Genomic DNA, 18,268 nt, shown 5'->3' on the forward strand with positions numbered 1-18,268 from the left:
GTCCCCGCCAACGGCTACCCCCTGCCCTCTCCGCCCCACGCAAATCTCCATCAATCTCCAGAGCTGCGAGAAATTGTGGAAAAATCCGCAGAAAATCCCCCGAAATTTTTCCGCAATTGTGTAAACTTTATTCAATAACGAAATCGCAATTTCAAATTTTCCGCCGGAGTGAGTAACAACTGGAGATGGCGCCAGGCTCGTGCGATGCGTTCCGAAAACTTTGATCGAAAATTTTCAATGCAAAATTGGTTTTCATCTCATCTCTGTCTCATTGGCGACTCCCCGATCTTTCATCGCCCTCGTTTATTTGCAAAATACATGAGCGTGAGGCATAGGGTCTCTAGACTGACGTCAGCAACGGGTTAAAAGGCCCATGAACGATAGGCGCGGAGTGCGAGCCCCACGGAAGTCGATGGTAACGTCGTTCACACTCGTTCTCGAAGGTTCCAGAATGTACTAGAAGGAAAATTGTATATATGAGGCTGCGCAGCTTGGTCCACTTTTCAGTTCATACCGAGAGTTCAACCTGATTTTATGCACGTTATTCCTAGTTTGTTTTTTCGTTACGAAAAGAACGTAACATTTTTTGATTATCATTGATTGTGAATAGTGTCAAACACCATATTATTCATCGCATTGATTGAAGAAAGGTAAATATGATTGAAAAAATGAGTGAAAAAAGTGTTAGAGTATATTGACGTGTTGGGGTATGTCGTGAAGCTCGTAATGGGAGTCAGCAGGCAGATTCGTACATATTTTCGTGCTGCTGTTCCTCAAAAAAAACAAAAATATTGTTTAATTTCGGAGCGATGAGTCGTTGGCTTAACCACTCGGTTTATTTTTAATATTTTCCCCACGATAATACAGTTTAGAAAGCTGAGTATCCATCAGTTACAAGTACCTGTCGTCTCTCCACGCTCTCACAGAAAGAGAGACAACCCGCGATCATTCCCAGAAATAGACGATACATATGCGTGTGTAGGTGGTTTTGTCGAGGGACTGAGGAATGATCGGCACATTAAAAATAAGAGAACAAAACTAAACAGAGAGATAAAAAAAAATCAACAGTGAAAAATCCCCAGATTTTCCCTCATTTCGACATTTTTAATTCCCCCTCGACTTGACGTATCGCTAATTGCGCACCGCAACTACCAAAACCTTCCGTTTTTTGTTCTAGAACCTTCCAAGATGGGTAAAGACTACTACAAAACTCTGGCTATAGCCAAGGGTGCGAGTGACGACGAGATAAAGAAGGCCTACCGTAAATTAGCTCTGAAATATCATCCAGACAAGAACAAAAGCCCGGGGGCTGAGGAAAAATTCAAGGAAGTTGCTGAAGCTTACGAGGTGCTGTCGGACGCGAAGAAGCGCGAGGTGTACGACAAATACGGTGAGGAGGGTCTGAAGGGTGGAGCACCGTCAGGCGGTGGTGGAGGCAGTGGTGGTGCTCACTATTCATTCCACGGTGATCCTCGAGCAACATTTGCCCAATTTTTCGGCTCAGCGTCGCCATTTGCAACTTTCTTCGAGTTTGGACCTGGTGGTAACAGTCGAGCATTCTCCTTTGGCGACGACATGGACATGGAGGATCCCTTCGAGCTGAGAATGGCTGGACAGAGGCCCGGCGTTGGAGGTGGTGCATTCCGTTCACACTCATTCAACTTTGCACCAGGTAGTGGTCGTATGCCAGGGCAAAAAGATCAAGGACAGGATCCACCCGTTGAGCACGATCTTTGCGTCACCCTCGAGGACATTGCCAAGGGCTGTGTCAAGAAAATGAAGATATCGAGGCGAGTCATTCAGCCAGATGGCACAACCAAGAAGGAGGACAAAGTGCTCACGATAAATGTTAAACCAGGATGGAAAGCAGGAACCAAGATAACTTTCCAAAAGGAGGGCGATCAGGGACGTGGTAAGGTGCCAGCTGACGTTGTATTCATCATCAGGGACAAACCACATCCATTATTTAGGCGTGAAGGCAGTGACATCAGGTATACGTGCAAATTGAGCTTGAAACAGGCATTATGCGGCACTATCGTTGATGTGCCAACGTTAAATGGTGACAAAATATCACTCAATTTGACGAGGGACGTTGTTAAACCAAATATGGTTAAGAGAATTCAGGGACAGGGTTTGCCATTCCCTAAAGAGCCATCGCGCAGAGGTGATTTGCTGGTATCGTTTGACATCAAATTTCCCGATACATTGGTACAGAGTGTTAAAGACATTTTGTATGATACACTACCACAGTGAATGACTCCTTTGGTTCTCTTTTATTTTATAATGAAAATTATTGAAAATAATTATACGAGGAAAAAATAAACATGAACAAGGACGATCAATTGACACATTTGCTAGGTAGATTTAATCGTGAAGGGTGTACGTTGTAGTACATTGTAACAATGAAACGAATACACGGGATTTGAGCCAATAAATGCTAATCGACTGATTAACGTTCCTGGCATTAAGCACTGGCCAACCCCCTTTCATCGAAAGTCTCTTAACCGGTTTTTATTTTCAAGGAGGAAGAAAAAAGAGTTTATATCGTGTTGTGTCATGGGATGATTGGTTTCTTTTTTTTTTTAGTTTTCGTGTGTGTGTGGAGGAGTTGTAGTATTGGCGCTTTGAATTTTATCTCATTTTCCCTTTTTATTTTTCGGGATATCAAGGTGAATGTCGCGTGAGTCAAAATTATTGTGAGTCTAGGTACACGGTCTTGCAGTTATGAGGGAGGATCGTTTTATTTAATTGCCACGTGAGTAATGAGTTGCGAAGGATGAGGATGGAATTCAGAAGCGAGAGTTAGGGAATATTCAACGATATTGGTACAATAATTATTGGAGAGATGTCACTGTCGTGATCAATTTTTTTTTTCGACGTTGCGAGAGTTATTTGTGTGATAGTGTTCGATGAATGCGTCATAATTATTGAAAATTTGTGAAATGTAGTGTTATTCGAGATGAAAATCAATTGAAAATTATTTGTACACAATAATAATATAATGAAGATACTTTAAGTTATTTTATCAGTGTTTTTATTCTTTTTTTTTCAAAGATTTTAATTCGTTTATACATTTCCTTGAGTCCACTCTCCCCTTGTCTCCCCCTCTATTCATTGGCCGTTCGGCGCGCTCCTAAAATAGTCAGGCAACGTGGGTGCCACGATTCGGGACTCGTGTGACCAGACAGTGATACTAATGTATATAAAAAATTAAATTCATGATACGCCGAGGGCAATTGGCCTCGTGTGCAACAAAGTGGAGTCACCATGCACAACAGTGGTTAATAACCCTGGAGGCACCAGCATAATTTTTTTTTAGGTGGCTTTTCAGTTGTTTCTATGACAATTGGTGGTACAAAACATTGGCTGGGGTTCCTGGAGATTATAAAATGCAGCGATTTCGCGGGTTCACTTGCATTTTGCTTTGGTTCTTGCATTTATCGTCATGGATGATTTTTTGAGAATTGTTTCACTGATTCTGCTTGTTTGTATTTCCATTGCTTTTGGTAATTGTCAAGAGGATTTAGATGTGGTTTTCATAACGAGAAGAAGCTCGAGGAGTGCTGAGGTATTATTCGTTCATTAGAATTAGATAAAATATATTTTGCATACTGCAAAGTGGGAGAGAGTATTCTGAGGAGAGTTTAAATAAGTCCATAAATTATTTATTCATTCCTTTCGACGATATTTCTGTGAACTAATTTGTTGATTTGTATGGAATTCCGTTGAAAGAAATCTGAATCATTACACATAACATTGCAAAATACCGCTGAAACTTGTAAGTTTACCGAAAAATGGTTAAAGATCTTTTTTATTATTCACGAAATCTTCTTCAAGGGAGGTCTCATGTATGAATTCCTGTAATTTTTTTATTCCGAAGATATTCGCAAAGTAATCTGTTGATTCTAAAGAATTTATCTTTCCTGAAGCTAGAGGTTTAGGGATATCCAAGTATTTTGGCTATTTTTTTTTCAGTGAAATTCTTTTCAACTTTTGTAGTCGAACATCAGAGCTTTCATTTGAGCCTCATTTGACCCCATATTTTCAGACATTTTATAATGATTTTATTATTTACACTTTGCAGGTCTGAATTTGAATCTCGATATTGAACCGTTATAAAACACTTTAAGAATCTGAAAAAAAATTACCAAGTTTTGGAGGAAGATTGATGAAATAATTTAAAAGTTGACATTTTTTAAAATTCCGAGTATTTTCTACAAATAATTTATAAACAATTAATTTCCCACCATAAAAATCATTTGTTCGGAATCATAATGAATTTATTCATATTCAGAAGTTTACAAGTCATAGATTTCATGCCTTATCAATATATCAACATTGGTCGGTAAACAATGAATTAACTAAACAATCGCGAATGAAAAAAACGATTTTTGTCATTAATTTCTTTATTTTTATCTTTCTGAGAGAAAAAAAAGAAATTAACTTTCTGAAGAAAAAGTCCAAACAAAATCTCACATGAAAAAAATTCGTAAGGAAAATTAATCTCAATGAGAACAATTAGCTGAGAAACGATCAAGGATGTTTAACCAGTGACCGTAAATTGTCGGTAAATATGTTTTTTTTTTATGGTCAAGGAAAATTCTGTAATTTTCTCGGCTGACAGCAGAACATATAAAACTAACTTTTCCAACATAAAAAAAAATTTTCCTTACACACGGACTCTTATGAAAATTATGTTCAAATTGATAATTCACATACTAGAAGACTCTAAAAATAGAAATAAAAATACAAGGTAATGTGTAGAATCATACTGAATCCAATGGCCAGAGAAAAATCCGGGGTACCCGGGGAAGAAGAGGAAATATTTGAATGATTCTATCCCATATAAGCGCATGTTAGCGCATGAGTTTGGTGCATTTTCTCTATCTCATTCCTAAATAATGAACATGGGTTGGCGGATTGAAATTTGTATCAAAGTGAAGGAAATATCTTCATCTCTCAGTTAAAAAAAAAATTTCAAGTACTTGCGATTTTGGACAAACATCCTCAACGGGGAAAAAATCCGAGAATTTTTCAGCGGAGCAAAAAAACCCGGGGGAAAATTCTACCTGGGAAAAATTGACGGGGGAAACAATTCCGGGCATTTTTCAACGGGAAAAAAAAACTCCGGTGACCATTCTCAAGAGCATGTTATGTTATAGATTCCCCTAGAGTTCACGGCATTCAATCAAAAGTTCAACCTCAGACTGAGGAGAAACGACAGACTGCTGGCCCCCTACTTCCAAGTCTGGCGTCACGAGGGTTCGAACAGTGTCCAAGAGATTCCAGAGCTGAGTAAGCCTCGCCCCTGTCATTATCTTCATGAAGACGACTCCAGCACAGCGGCCCTGAGCATCTGCGATGATGGAGTTCACGGTGTGATACTACACCCCAACGTTACCCTCGAAATTTCCCCGTTGGAGGAGATCCCAACATCTGGAGAGGGAATCCCCCACTTGGTGAAGCGATCGCACATTTCGCCTTCAGAGTACTTTCGATCTAGTATAAATTACGTGGAGCTCCCATTGGATGCGATCCCCAGGTCAAGAAGAGGTTCTTCATCCGAATTAACAATAGAACTGGCCGTTTTCTTTGATGAAGCTGGCTACAAGCTCTTCTCCCCATTCTTCAACAACGACGAAAGAAAAATGCGAGATATGCTGCTAGCCTACATAAACGCTGTTCAGGCCCTCTACTATCACCCAAGCCTCGGCTCAAGAGTCAACATCGCACTTGTGCGCCTGGACCTCATGAAGAAACAACCCCCAAGTCTGCCCCACCACAACGGCCAACGGGAGAGACTCCTTGACTCGTTCTGCAATTACACGACTGTGAATAATCCGAAAGACGACGAGCATCCCAATCACTGGGACATCGGTTTATACGTGTCCGGACTGGATTTTTACGCAGACGAGAACGGAAAGAGGAATGGCGTTACGATGGGCCTTGCCACCGTATCCGGCTCATGCTATCATCAGTATTCCTGTGTCATTGCTGAACTGGGTGTGACTAATCGGTTGGGGAAACCGTATCCATCGGCTGGATTTACATCGGTTTACATTGCTGCTCATGAAATCGGGCATAAGTAAGGATTTTTTTTTGCATTTTTTAACAAGTTATATTTGAAGGAATTTCGCCATTGAAAATTCACAATTTCCAAAAGAAGACGCAAGTTGACACGGACAAAAAAATTTAATAGAAAAACCTATCGAATTCGTTGGAAAATTCTATTGAACTGCTCTATTAGTTTTTGGCCGATTCTGTTCAATTTCAACATTTTGTTTGTCAACTTTTATATGTGGGTACATTTTATTGTACAGTCATACGTTTATTTTGACTCCTTGGACGAACTTGTGTAGAATATTTAGGATTTTTGGATCTGTAGAATTCAGAAAGGGCTTTACAGAGTTTCCTATTGAGGCTTTACCTTTCTTCAAATTTTCTAGGAGTGTTGTTCTTTCCGTGTTAATAAATTAAGTTATTTCGAATTTTTTCCGGAAGTCCATAACTAACTTGCATGGTATTGTCTTGGAATATACCTCAATTCTAGATTCGCCCGAAGTAAAGTTGGTAAAGGTAGGGGAGGGTAGGGTAAAATCGACTTTTGACTTTTTTAAAAATATTCATAACTTAGAAACAGATTTATCAATTGAGCTCAGTCTCTGCTCATCACAAAGAGGAATCATTGTTTTTCAATTGAAAAAGAAAATTATTCCATTTCATAAACAATTCAACACGTCATGAATATTTCAAAAAAGTCCAAAGTGTCCGTTTTACCCTCCCCTCCCCTACACATTATCACCCTCACGTACCTAGGTTGCTATTAATGAATTTGAACCTCTTTGAGTCATGTCATATAATAAAATGGATGCTCACAGATCAACGAGTGTCCCCAAACGGCACCTTTCCCTCTAAAGGCATGTTAATATAAATATTAAATTTTTATATTAAGGTATTCAAATTAAATTCAAAATGCATGGTAAGGCGAATTAAACAAGCCCTACCAGCACTTAGCATGACCCAGGGTTCGCGACGGGGACGCGGCTGGTACACTGAGAACAAAATTTATTCCTTCCACGAAAATGTTATTGGTGATATCTTTTTCATACTCTTAGTAGAAGAAAATATCTCTTTTGGAACGTATTTCTCTAGGCCAGTCATTTCCAAGTGCTCCGAAATCAGTTCCAAGCGTGAGAATTATGGTGATCTATAAGAATATTCTTCTGCATATGACCTCGAAGAAACTCCAATAATAATTATTAACATTTGGAATTATTCCAATTTTCTTTACCTGAGAAAATCGCCAATTTGTAAAATCCGGAAGATATCGGAGAACATTTTGTCAAGGTCATATGTAGCATAATAATCAGATTGTTCAATATCACTGTAATTTTTGAGGATAGACTTGGACTCTCTGAAAATGACTGTCCTGGAAAAATTCGTTCTGAAAAAATATTATCTTCTGACGAGAATATCAATCCTTGGCAGGAATAATTTTTTCTCTCACTGTATGAACCCCAAAAAACCCAATATGGATAGAGGTTGGTGAAGTGCACATTTACCGTAAATTTGCCTGACCTACTGAATGCACCTCAGGATTACCATCAAACCCCTCATATTTTCCAGTTTGGGAATGCACCACGACTCAACCGGCAACCCCTGTCCCCGGGACGGCTACATAATGTCCCCAAGTAGAGGGACAGCCGGAGAAACAATCTGGTCGGCCTGCAGTCGTCAAGTAATCCTGGACCTTCCCGAGAAGAAGCCCTGTCTCCTCGACAGAACTACCCTCAGAGCCGACAAATTCCTCGACCACGAGCGCTTCTACACCCTCCCGGGTCGCGAGTGGACAGCCAAGAAACAGTGCGAGTTACTGCTGAGAGACAAAGACGCGTCAGTAGTTACGCTCTCCAACGCCTGCCAGTCCCTGCAGTGCAGTAGTCCGCACCGAAGTGGTTACTACTATTCAGGGCCAGCCCTGGAGGGAACACTCTGTGCGGAGGGGATGGAGTGCCGCGGGGGGGACTGCGTTCCAGCCCTGCATTTCCCCGCGCAGAAGCCCCCGATGAGCAAGCCCAAGCCCAAGGAAACTGGCTGGAGTAAATGGAACGAAGGGAAATGTGCGAGTGGATGTATAAAAAAATCCAAGGGGGCTAAATCGAAACGAAGAACCTGCAGAAACGACAGCACAGGTCAGTGCAAGGGTCTCTCCTTCGCGGTTGACCTCTGCGAAGACTCAAAACTCTGCAAGAAACGCATAACACCCGAGGATTTTGCCACATCAAAGTGCAGGGAATTCAGCGATCGCATTCCAGAACTCGACGCTGAGGCCAGCGGTCTTCAGGCACCCCACGAGGTCGAGAGACCCTGGGTAGCCTGCGCCGTTTTCTGCAAACAAAGACACATTGCCTCCTACTACACCCCCAGAGTCGAGCTCAATGACCTCGGGCTTGATCCCTACTTCCCCGATGGCACGTGGTGTCACAATGAAAACGATCAGGATTATTTCTGTCTTCAGCATCACTGTCTACCCGGCAATTTTCGATTTCCGAAGAATTCGTTGTTTGAGAATAATCGTGGTGACCTCGACCTGGGACCGCAGAATGCGCGACCTGGGGGGAATGAGGTGTCCGAGGAGATGAGGAAGTATTTGAGTCTGAGTGTCGATGGGAGTCCACTGCTGAAAATTCTTCCCGGGGGGGTTGCGGAGAGGGGGGACGGGGATGAGTGGGTGGATCAGGATTATCTCGAACTTCCCGATTATTTGTGAAGGACGAGACTTGGGAAGCGTTACAGGCGATTCAGGGGTCAAGAGGGGGCAGGGTGTGCATTTAGCTCTTGCTGAATACGGGGTATCCCGTTACCGAACGGGAAATACCATTCTTCGACGATGCTTTGTTAATGTAAGGGGAGACTACTGTGAGTTTTAAGTCGCAGGCGATTGGAGTGAGATTTTTCATACGTTGAAGATCGATCATTTCAGTAGCGAAGTGGTAGTACGGTTCATGTCAATTTTGACTATTGGCTAGCTTTCAATGAATATCTCGGAATCTAAGGGAGATTGGAACAATAAATAATCAATTTTTTAGCACTAATTATTCATTTTTAGACATATATAATTAATCTTCAATGTATGAGAGATCGCATTCCAATAGCCCGCGACTGTTAAAACTCATAGTAGTCTCCCCTTAAGGGGAGACGGAACCCCTTTGTCTACATCAAATCTTAGAATTGTGTTTTTTTCTACAATTATTAATTTCTATCTATGAAATTACTTTATCGACTCGATTATCGCATTGTTGAGTCAATGAAGTAGTTTAATGAATAAAAAATAATAATTGCAGGAGAAAACACAATTCTGAAGATTCATATAAACGCAGGGGTTCCGTTTCCCCTTAAGGGGTAACCGAAGGCCACCGTTTCCTCGAAAACACCATTGGTCGCGCAAAAGTTACGAACGTCGTTGGTCGCGCCGTAAGCGCCGTGCCGCACCAGCATAAATCGACATAATGATAAATTTGAAAGATCTAGGAAAAATCTGAAAAATCCAGAGTGATCTTGATCGTATACTTGAAGAAGTCCCGTGAGATTTTTTTTTGTTCTGTTTCATCATTCCGCTACTGAATTTATAATTAATATTGATAGGGAGTAAGACTAGAAAATTGGAAAATTTGAAAAATTTCAATATGTATTTTTTAAACGTTTGTACGAATTTCGTATGGCACATTCATATACTTTCTAATCGAAACGATTTGAGTATTTTGTATCGAGGGAATAAAACATCGAAAATCAGCTATTTATTTTCAAACCGGTCATTTGCGAGTTAAATATGAAAAAACTTCCCCTGCAACTTTGGAAATTTTCGATAATGATACTCCAAGAGCCTCAAACAAATGAGAATATCAAGTTTTGCAGATTGAAAAATTTTCGCACTCATTCATATAATTTTATATCGATTATCAATGAAATTCACCATTTGTTGCACCAACCATATATGAACAATAAACTACACCTTAAAAATAATGTCAATGTCAACAATTATTTTACCCAATCTAATTGACAAGTTTGATGATTGAAAATCTCTACATCTATACTGTCCCAGGAACTTTATCTTTTCGGTTTAACAAATAATTATAGACCTTCAGTAGGGTAAGCAGCCTAAAAGATAGAAGCTTTGAACTTTTTCCGAGTACTCTATAAATAATATATCAGGAGTACTGTTAATTTCAATGTTTAATAATAACACTAATGTATAATTACACGATGAACTTTTTTTCATCGATGATCTTTTTGAATGTATTTATCTTCAGTGTCCCACTGTTCCATCATTTTATCATTCATTGCTTCGTTGTTTCCACTTCAAATAATTATTTTCCCACATTTAATTTTATGAGTTATAAACCCATCGTTGGTTCATTTAGGTAACTAATCTATTTTTGATCTCTCGACGCACCTGAAATTCCCCTTAAGGGGATACGTCGGTGAAATATAAAAGTCTTCACTGGGCCTTGGGACCCATTGAAGAGTTTATAATATATGACGAAATATGAGAATAACTAGGGAAAATCGCGGACCCAATTGATTTTGCCTCGTATAACCACGAAAAACCTGTTTTTTTCCTGTTTTTACCTTCAAAATGCTCGTTGCGTCGTAGTTTTCATACGATTTTAGCTTTTTTTTAAATTCGTTACACTTCAAAAAATAAAGTTAAGCATCCATTTTACTTTATTCGCAACAGATCATGAATAAATGAATTTTGAATTTCATAAATTTTTCGCGTCTCTGGAGTAGAGTAAAAATTATGAAATTCAATATTCATTTATTCATGAACTATTGCGAATAAGGTAAAACGGATGCTTAACTTTATTCTCTGGAGTGTAACGACCTTTAAAAAAAGAGCAAAAATCGGATAAAAACTACGGCGCAAGAAGCATTTTGAAGGTAAAAACAGGAAAAAATGAAGTTTCTAGTAATTATATGGGGTAAAACCGATCGGGTCCGCGATTTTCCCTAATTATTCCCATATTCCGTCATATATCACAAACTGTTCAAAGGGCCCCAGGCCCAGTGAAGACTTTTAAATTTCACCGACGTATTTCCCTAACCGGTAGGCGGAAAAAATAGCCTACACATCCAAAACATGTTAAAACCCATCCAACGTAAAAATTTCCCTCAGTCCATTTTTTCCGGTATTCAACCCCTTAACCATCTATCTATTGACCTGCTTACCCCGAACATCCTTCATATTTTGTTGATATTTTTAGTTACAATATATTTAGCTAAAATTTAGTGAGATACAGTCAATATGTAAAATATACAGAAATATAGTATATACAATTGATATTATGTACATTCAATCAAATATTTCAATTTGTAACAATAAATCTGTGTGTGCCCACTGGCATCGCTTACATCTAACGTTGTCCTATTCAACTCTGCTAAAATGAAATTTATTTCATACAAAAATTGAGAATAATCCCATTACATTAGAACCGAAACAAAGTAAATATTTCCGTATCTTAACAGAACAAACAAAAAAGAAAAAAACCGCTTACTGAATAAATACGGATGTCCACATTTACGTTTATATTGTACATAAAATAAAATAGATCACGCCATTCGCGATAAGAAATATCACAAGTTACTTTCACAGAAAACCCTTGATAACATAAAACAAGTGGAAGAAAAGAAAAACTCAACTGGCGGGTGGTAATGTCCACACAAGTGTTCCCTCGTTTTTTCTTCTCTCCTGATTTTTCTTCCTGTATGTCCTGAACCGAGTACGATTGGGACTCCAATCGACCCCATTTCGGAACCTCCAATTGGGGGTTCGAGGGGCTGGTGAATCATTCACCGAAGGCACTTCCTCCTTACTCCCTCTACTCAAAACATCGAGTACCTGCTCGTAAGCAAAATACGTTGTGAATTCATAGTCGGGAACGTAGTAATCCTGGAGTGTTGCTTCCCTCCTGAATCGTTGCATTGCACACCAACTGTGAGAAAGCAGACAGGGAAACCTCGACAGCCAGTACTCTGTAAATTTTCGGGGAATTTCTCCGAGGCTTGCTTGAGCCTCTGCTGTTAATTCTCGGTAGTGATGTTTTTTATTTCTCAGAGCTCGCAAGAGATCTCTCACACTCTCTCCTCTGTAACTTCTGTACTTCCTCAAGTCGTTGGCCACCTCGAGGTCAATGCAAAGTCTCCAGTCAGAGTGGACAACCTGGCTCCCTCCAGTCTCCAAGGACATCAATGCCACACTGTCAGGCTCGTCCTTCTCCACTCTGTCACTAACATCCTGGAAAAAGTTGAGTATTCTAGCTGAGTTCCAGAAAAAGGGAAAACGCTCAACAGCTAGAGCTGGAGGTCGACTGGTAGGATCACTGTCGATCATTGCTCGGATCAGAACAAGAGCCAATTCTTTGTCGTAATCATGGACATCCTGGAGGGAGGACACATCACTTTCTCCGCAGAGGATGTTCGCTTGCCTGCGGAGGGTGTCGCCGAATGGATGCTTTCCGTTTGACAGAACGTAGTAGAAGACACAGCCGAGGGAGAAAATATCGACGGCGCAGGTTGTTCGTTCACCGTTTAGCATCTCCGGGGCTATCCAACCGTCGGTGCCGGTAACTCCTGATCTGCGGGAGAACGACATGCGTCCCAATTGCAACTTCTTGCAGAGACCGAAGTCCGAGATCATGGCGCGGACCTCACCTCGCGGTCCTGGAGTTGACAGCAGTACATTGTGCGGTTTTATGTCTCTGTGGACTATTAAAATACGAATATGTTACGGGAGTCAATGTTTTCGGGGAATACACAAAGGGGAAGAAAAGCTGATGTTCAATTTATAAGAGGGCGTTTAGTTTTTCTTCATTGATATTTGCATTCAGACGATATTAAGTGATAGAAAGTTCTAGAATATTCTGAAATATTGTTGAAGCACCTAGAGAGTGCATCAATGGTGAAAGAGTCTGGTAAGTAAACTCTCAAATCAGTAGCAAAGTGGTTTCAGTCGACTTATCTCTCAGTTGAGTTTTTGAGGAATATTTCCGAATGGTTTGGAATATGCTCGAAAGAATGATCAAAGCTTGGAAAAATGGAGAGCTTTCTAGATTCATCAATGACAAAAGGGTCTCGTAGGTGAAATCTCAAATTAATCGTGAAGTTTTTATAATTTTTTGTAAATTTTTCGGGAGTTTCCGAATGGTTTGGTATATGCTAGATAGAACTATCAAAGCTTTGAAAAATGGAGAGCTTTGTAGACGATTGTCGAATTTAACAAAAGATTCTGTACAGCTCTGGATCTTTCTACAATTTTCTACAACTTCCAATCATTTTCATGAAAAACAAATAACCCTGGAGGATTTTCGCAATGATTCTCGACATTTTCTAGAACATTCTGATTTAAGATTTTTGTACCGGTCGAGACCGCTACCTTTCTAGAACATTCCATATTTCTCAGAGAGCGAACATTTCAAATTATACAGAGTAAGATCTGTGATGAAAACTTATTGCATAGAGTCTGCTATATATGTTAATAGGGACCTCCCATGAAGTTAATCCTTTCTAATTTCCCTATTCAGGCATTCTTTATCATAAATAAATATGCAAACAGCAAAAATTATGGACAAATATTGCCTAGATGTTTTATGGTAATCAATTGAAAATCAATCATGCAACTTTCCAATTACATCGGTATCTTCAGATGAAATGATTATCACTGAAAATATCAAGTGAAAATATTTTTAGTGACAATCTCTTCCTATTTTCTCCTAAAATAACTTGCGATAAAATTGCGTAATTTGAAAACAACAACGTAGCAACTTAGCAACAAATATTTGCCGTGCCAATGTTTTTCAATTCACACAATCAATATCGATAATAATCAATGGCAATGAACTAACATTCATTAAAAAACCAACATAAGTTTTCATCATAGATTTTACTCTGTATAATTTGAATCTTTGCATGTTTGAATATTTGAATATTTTTATTCAGTAAAAAAATTTCTGATTATTCATATTGAGAATAATCCCGGTTCCCCTCCTACCTCATCCAAATCCCATCCAATCATTTCCTATGACGTCACAAAGATGTGGAGCGCTATATAAATTCCCTTCTTTAACATAAAAATGTGGAACGCTTCACGATTGTGCAGGAGAACAAAGGATTGAATACCCTGCGCCAACTTCATCCCTTTATTCTCCTCCTGAATGTGTTCCATGTGTTGCATGGATAATGTGTTTTTCAAATCACGCGATCAATATCGATAATAATCAATGGCAATGAACTCACCAATATCAAGAGAATGTAAATGAGCTAATCCAGAAGTCGCTTGAGCCAGAATATTCTTAACAGAAATAGTCTGCCTATCATAATTCCCAATAACATAATCCTGCAGAGTCGCTTCAGCCAGTTCCAGTGCAATATACCTAAACATTCGATCCTGCTCAGTGCAGAAGTACCTCACAACATTAGCATGAGCATCAGATTCCCTCAACAGAGCCACCTCCCTGTCAGCAAAAGTAAAGCAATCAGGCAGGAGTCGTTTCACAGCAACAGATCGTCCATCGAACTCTCCCCTGTAGACAAAAGTCCCTTCACACCCCTTTCCCAATACTTTATCGATGTGAAATATAATTTTTCCCACTTTAACTGTCCCCTCCCCAATCTCCTCAGGCGCAGTGGTCACTCCACTCCTGCCCCCAGTGCTGCTGGTTCTGCTGTTCTCCCTTGAGCCCTGAGATAACTGCTGAAACTCTTTGAACTGGGCATTCAAGTACCAAAACATGGTAATGACACATCCAACAAGAATGATAAGCGCCAACTTCAACCCTTTATTCTCCTGCTGATTCAGCCACTTCTTCGCCCCATTATACGCTCCCCCAAACGTCTTCTTCCATCCTCTGTGATCCGTACTATTGTCAAGCTCATCAAGGCTCTGCACAACAATAGTAATCTTATTCGACTCATTACCCCGCGCTTCTGAAGATCTAATAATTGGATCAGACCGTCCAGTGATCTGCAAAGGCTGATTCTGATGTTTATACTCTGAAGGCACTTTATAATGCCCAAGAACAATGATATTATTCTCTTGAGTCACTTCATCCATTGATTGATCCCCAGGTGGTTCATTGCCAACTGTTGCACTCTCTTCATGAGAAACTCCATTATTGTTCTTGCCAATTTGAGGGACGACTACTGGGCCCTCGAGCAGCAGATGTCCGCTGTTGCTGGAGATTGTGGCTGTCGAAGAGTCCACTAGGGATGGCAGTGCATAAAGTCCATGGATGTGCTCACCAATGTATAACGTTGGGAACAGTTGAATGTCACTGGGCTTGGAGCTGAATCTCTGCAGGAGATTGTCGAGGGTACCTTCGGCCACACTGGTGAAGGGAACTGTTACTAAGCCATCTTTACTCATTGTGTAGATGCCAATGACTGGACTCATAAGGTCCAACTCCCACAGAACCATCCCTAGTCTTCGATCCAAGGTAACAACTCGACCAGTGGAACTCGTTGTGAAGTGGACGAGGTCATAATCGTCCATTGCATCGTCGATTTTCGATGCTGAATAATCGTAAAACGTTATGTTCCATTTTCGCTCCTTCTGCTTGCTGTCTATCATTATGATATTGTATTCTGTACGCCCAACGGAAATGGCGTCCTGAATGTCTAAGGGACAGGTACTATCGGCCTCTTCGAACCCCAGGAGTTGCTCGCGTTTACCAGTAACTGGGTCTATGCTGAACCAAGTGTCGATTTTACGACCTGTGTAGAGAATGCCGTCGCTGCTACGACAGGGACTGTTGGCTACTAGTTGGGGAATTGTGAAGGGAAGTTTCTTCAGGACATCAAATTCAGCTCCATAAAGGTACAGGGATCCGTCTTTGGGATCGGGGAGGAACATTGGGGACAGCCTCTCGGATACGCCGTGTGGGACTTTCACTACGGGTTCATTGTCCTGGCGCCAACGAATCTCGCCTGTTCTCTGGCCAACGCCCACAAAACAACCGCTGAGGGTCGAAATCAGGAGCAGGGGGTCATCCCCTTCGGGAATGAGACCTGTGTTTGGATCCTGAAAAGATCAAATTTTATATTACAAGGAGTTTGTGGTGGAAAGAGAATATTCAACCAGAATTTAGAGATAACGCAAAAAATTTGCTATAGATTATTTTGAAAGGATCTTTGAGAGTAGTTTGTTGCAATGAAAATGTAGAAAACATTGTTTTTCGTCAAATTATCTGTAAAAAAATACTCCTGGCACTTCTTCCTCGACTTAATAGTTCCGACATTATTGCGGAAATGATGTACGATCCATTATGAATTTATCTGATTGCAATATCACTGAGAAACAAAGCTTTTGGTTTCCTGAAAATTACTTAGTTTCAGTGAAAAAATCAGTGAAACTAAGTTTCGGACAGAAGTCCGAAAAACATAGTGTCAATGAGTTTGCTTTTTTTTATTGTTAATTGTTGAGTTTTTAATGTGAAAAATCCTCAAATTACACATCGTTATTCTTATTTAAAAAACCGCAGGTGAGCATTCTCGACTTCAGTACCCAACGATTTTTATTTTTCATCACGCTGTGCGAAAAATTAACTTTTTAGGCACGCTTCGCGTGCCTAAAACGTCCCTGTTCCACACATTGTGATGAAAAATATCGTTCGATACTCGTGGGAAAAGTGTTTTTTGGCTCGTGGGAGGTTTATAGCACGAGCCGAAGGCGAGAACACCACAAAAAACACTTTTCCGCACTCGTAACGAAATATACTATTAAGGCCCTGGTGGATTATCTTTCGAACGTTATCTCGATTGTTTTTCCGTCTTCGCTACTGAAATGTAGATATTGTCTCTGGAAAGAGGAAACTTTTCCCGCTTCGGGAGGGAAATGTGTACTTTGCGCCTGCCGGGGCGAAATTTATACTTCCAACCACGAGGCATAAAATAAAGGACCTGAAAGGACCCTTGCCCCGCGTTCGGCTCGACTGATAATTCCACACGTGGGCACGACACCTTTATTTTACCTCCCAAGGCGAAATATACACTATTCTCTCTGTAACTTCAACACTAAAAACCAATTTTCGAACTTACTTCATTCCCACGGGGATTCAGAGCACAGGCTCCTAGGATGAGAGAAAATAGAAACAGATGAAGCATATTCTTCAAGACTCTTGATGTCGTCATTCTCCGCATTCTATTTTCCACAGTTAGGTTAGACATTCTTCAGGTGCTCTAAAACTGCGCCGACAACTGCAGTCTCTTATCATTATGCTACTCAGCTGATGACAATCAACTTGGGATCTCGGCAGACTGCTCGTGGATCTCTAGACACCCAAAAATCTGACATATTGCGTCACTTGTTTACCGCATTGTTTGTCGACCTATGAAACAATGTTTATCACTCAATGTTGCACCGACAAGTGAAAACCCACGAATCGTTGGCTTGCCCTGATTATCGAGGATCTCAGTATCACCAGTAATATCATCTCGACACCTTGAATTTCGCGTGGACATTGAGCTCAAGCCACTTTGGATCGTTCGCGAACACGATTTGACATGATGCAAATAGACGACTCAATCCAATTGAATTCGTTATGGAGTTGTAGAAGTGACAGTACTTTCCCTGAATACACAATTTTCACTCCTCTGACATGACTGCATATGAAAATATTTCGTTGAAATGTACTTCCAGGTGACATGAGAAGTATGCTAATATTTTTATTTTTAATGGGGGTATTATCATTATTGGTTACTCAACCAATAGGCAGTCGTAACGTTTCTATTAGGTGGAAAATGAGTGGTGTTTTTGGAATGCTCCGCCATCTACCGATGTTTCCACCACAATTGTCAAGTTATAAAACTCAAGGCCGTTGGAAAAATGTGCACGAAAAGTCAAAGCCTTGTGTTTTTATATTTCAGAAAAAAATATTGAACATGATAAATTATAATTTTTCCAAGGAATAATTTATTGCTGGAAATTTATGAGCTTGAACTTATATTACACTCGCGATTACGCAGCGACCTATTGCTTTGAGTGAGTGGAAAATAGCTATACTGTTTTTGATAATTGAATTCGTGTGCTTTTTCACCATATTCTACTTTTAGTAAGATAAAGAAAATAGTTGACAGAAAACACTTGCGTATGATGCGAGGTCAAAATTATATGAGTTTGAATAAAATATTATCGAAATGAAACAACTGTTCGTCACTGGTTATTTCATTTCGATAAAGCTCCTGCAACTAATTTTTTTATGTTGCCTATTACTCT

At 40.1% G+C, this 18,268-nt stretch overlaps 3 protein-coding genes across 3 annotated transcripts; 2 read left to right on the plus strand and 1 right to left on the minus strand.

The window, feature by feature from the left end:
• The first annotated feature begins 255 nt into the window (after window positions 1-255).
• On the plus strand, window positions 256-2,996 carry LOC107045183 (dnaJ protein homolog 1). Its single transcript, XM_015267344.2, has 2 exons — window positions 256-650; window positions 1,178-2,996. The coding sequence occupies exon 2, from the start codon at window positions 1,189-1,191 to the stop codon at window positions 2,251-2,253; it is 1,065 nt and encodes a 354-aa protein (XP_015122830.1). The 5' UTR covers window positions 256-650; window positions 1,178-1,188; the 3' UTR covers window positions 2,254-2,996.
• A 449-nt stretch (window positions 2,997-3,445) lies between these two features.
• On the plus strand, window positions 3,446-8,770 carry LOC107045179 (A disintegrin and metalloproteinase with thrombospondin motifs adt-2). The gene is made up of 3 exons (XM_015267339.1): window positions 3,446-3,568; window positions 5,163-6,085; window positions 7,627-8,770. Exons 1-3 carry the CDS (start codon window positions 3,446-3,448, stop codon window positions 8,768-8,770), a joined length of 2,190 nt encoding a protein of 729 aa, XP_015122825.1.
• Window positions 8,771-11,255: 2,485 nt separating this feature from the next.
• On the minus strand, window positions 11,256-17,765 carry LOC107045184 (serine/threonine-protein kinase/endoribonuclease IRE1). The gene is made up of 3 exons (XM_015267345.1): window positions 17,092-17,765; window positions 14,293-16,075; window positions 11,256-12,765 (listed from the first exon to the last, which is right to left on the minus strand). Exons 1-3 carry the CDS (start codon window positions 17,218-17,220, stop codon window positions 11,696-11,698), a joined length of 2,982 nt encoding a protein of 993 aa, XP_015122831.1. The 5' UTR covers window positions 17,221-17,765; the 3' UTR covers window positions 11,256-11,695.
• Window positions 17,766-18,268: the final 503 nt, after the last annotated feature.

The sequence above is a fragment of the Diachasma alloeum genome, unplaced genomic scaffold (genome assembly GCF_001412515.2).
Source record: "Diachasma alloeum isolate Michigan unplaced genomic scaffold, Dall2.0 Dall_scaffold_00884, whole genome shotgun sequence".
Taxonomy (NCBI): Eukaryota; Metazoa; Arthropoda; class Insecta; order Hymenoptera; family Braconidae; genus Diachasma; species Diachasma alloeum.

Bases quoted from the DNA above. Each gene is read 5' to 3' on its own strand.
- LOC107045184 (XM_015267345.1), bottom strand. From the start codon at position 17,220: ATGTCTAACCTAACTGTGGAAAATAGAATGCGGAGAATGACGACATCA. The intron at 16,076-17,091 runs GTAAGTTCGAAA...TGATCTTTTCAG, and splicing joins TGAATCCCCGTGGGAATGAA to GATCCAAACACAGGTCTCAT. The intron at 12,766-14,292 runs GTGAGTTCATTG...GTATTTTAATAG, and splicing joins TTTACATTCTCTTGATATTG to TCCACAGAGACATAAAACCG.
- LOC107045179 (XM_015267339.1), top strand. From the start codon at position 3,446: ATGGATGATTTTTTGAGAATTGTTTCACTGATTCTGCTTGTTTGTATT. The intron at 3,569-5,162 runs GTATTATTCGTT...GTTATGTTATAG, and splicing joins GAAGCTCGAGGAGTGCTGAG to ATTCCCCTAGAGTTCACGGC. The intron at 6,086-7,626 runs GTAAGGATTTTT...CATATTTTCCAG, and splicing joins GCTCATGAAATCGGGCATAA to TTTGGGAATGCACCACGACT.
- LOC107045183 (XM_015267344.2), top strand. From the start codon at position 1,189: ATGGGTAAAGACTACTACAAAACTCTGGCTATAGCCAAGGGTGCGAGT.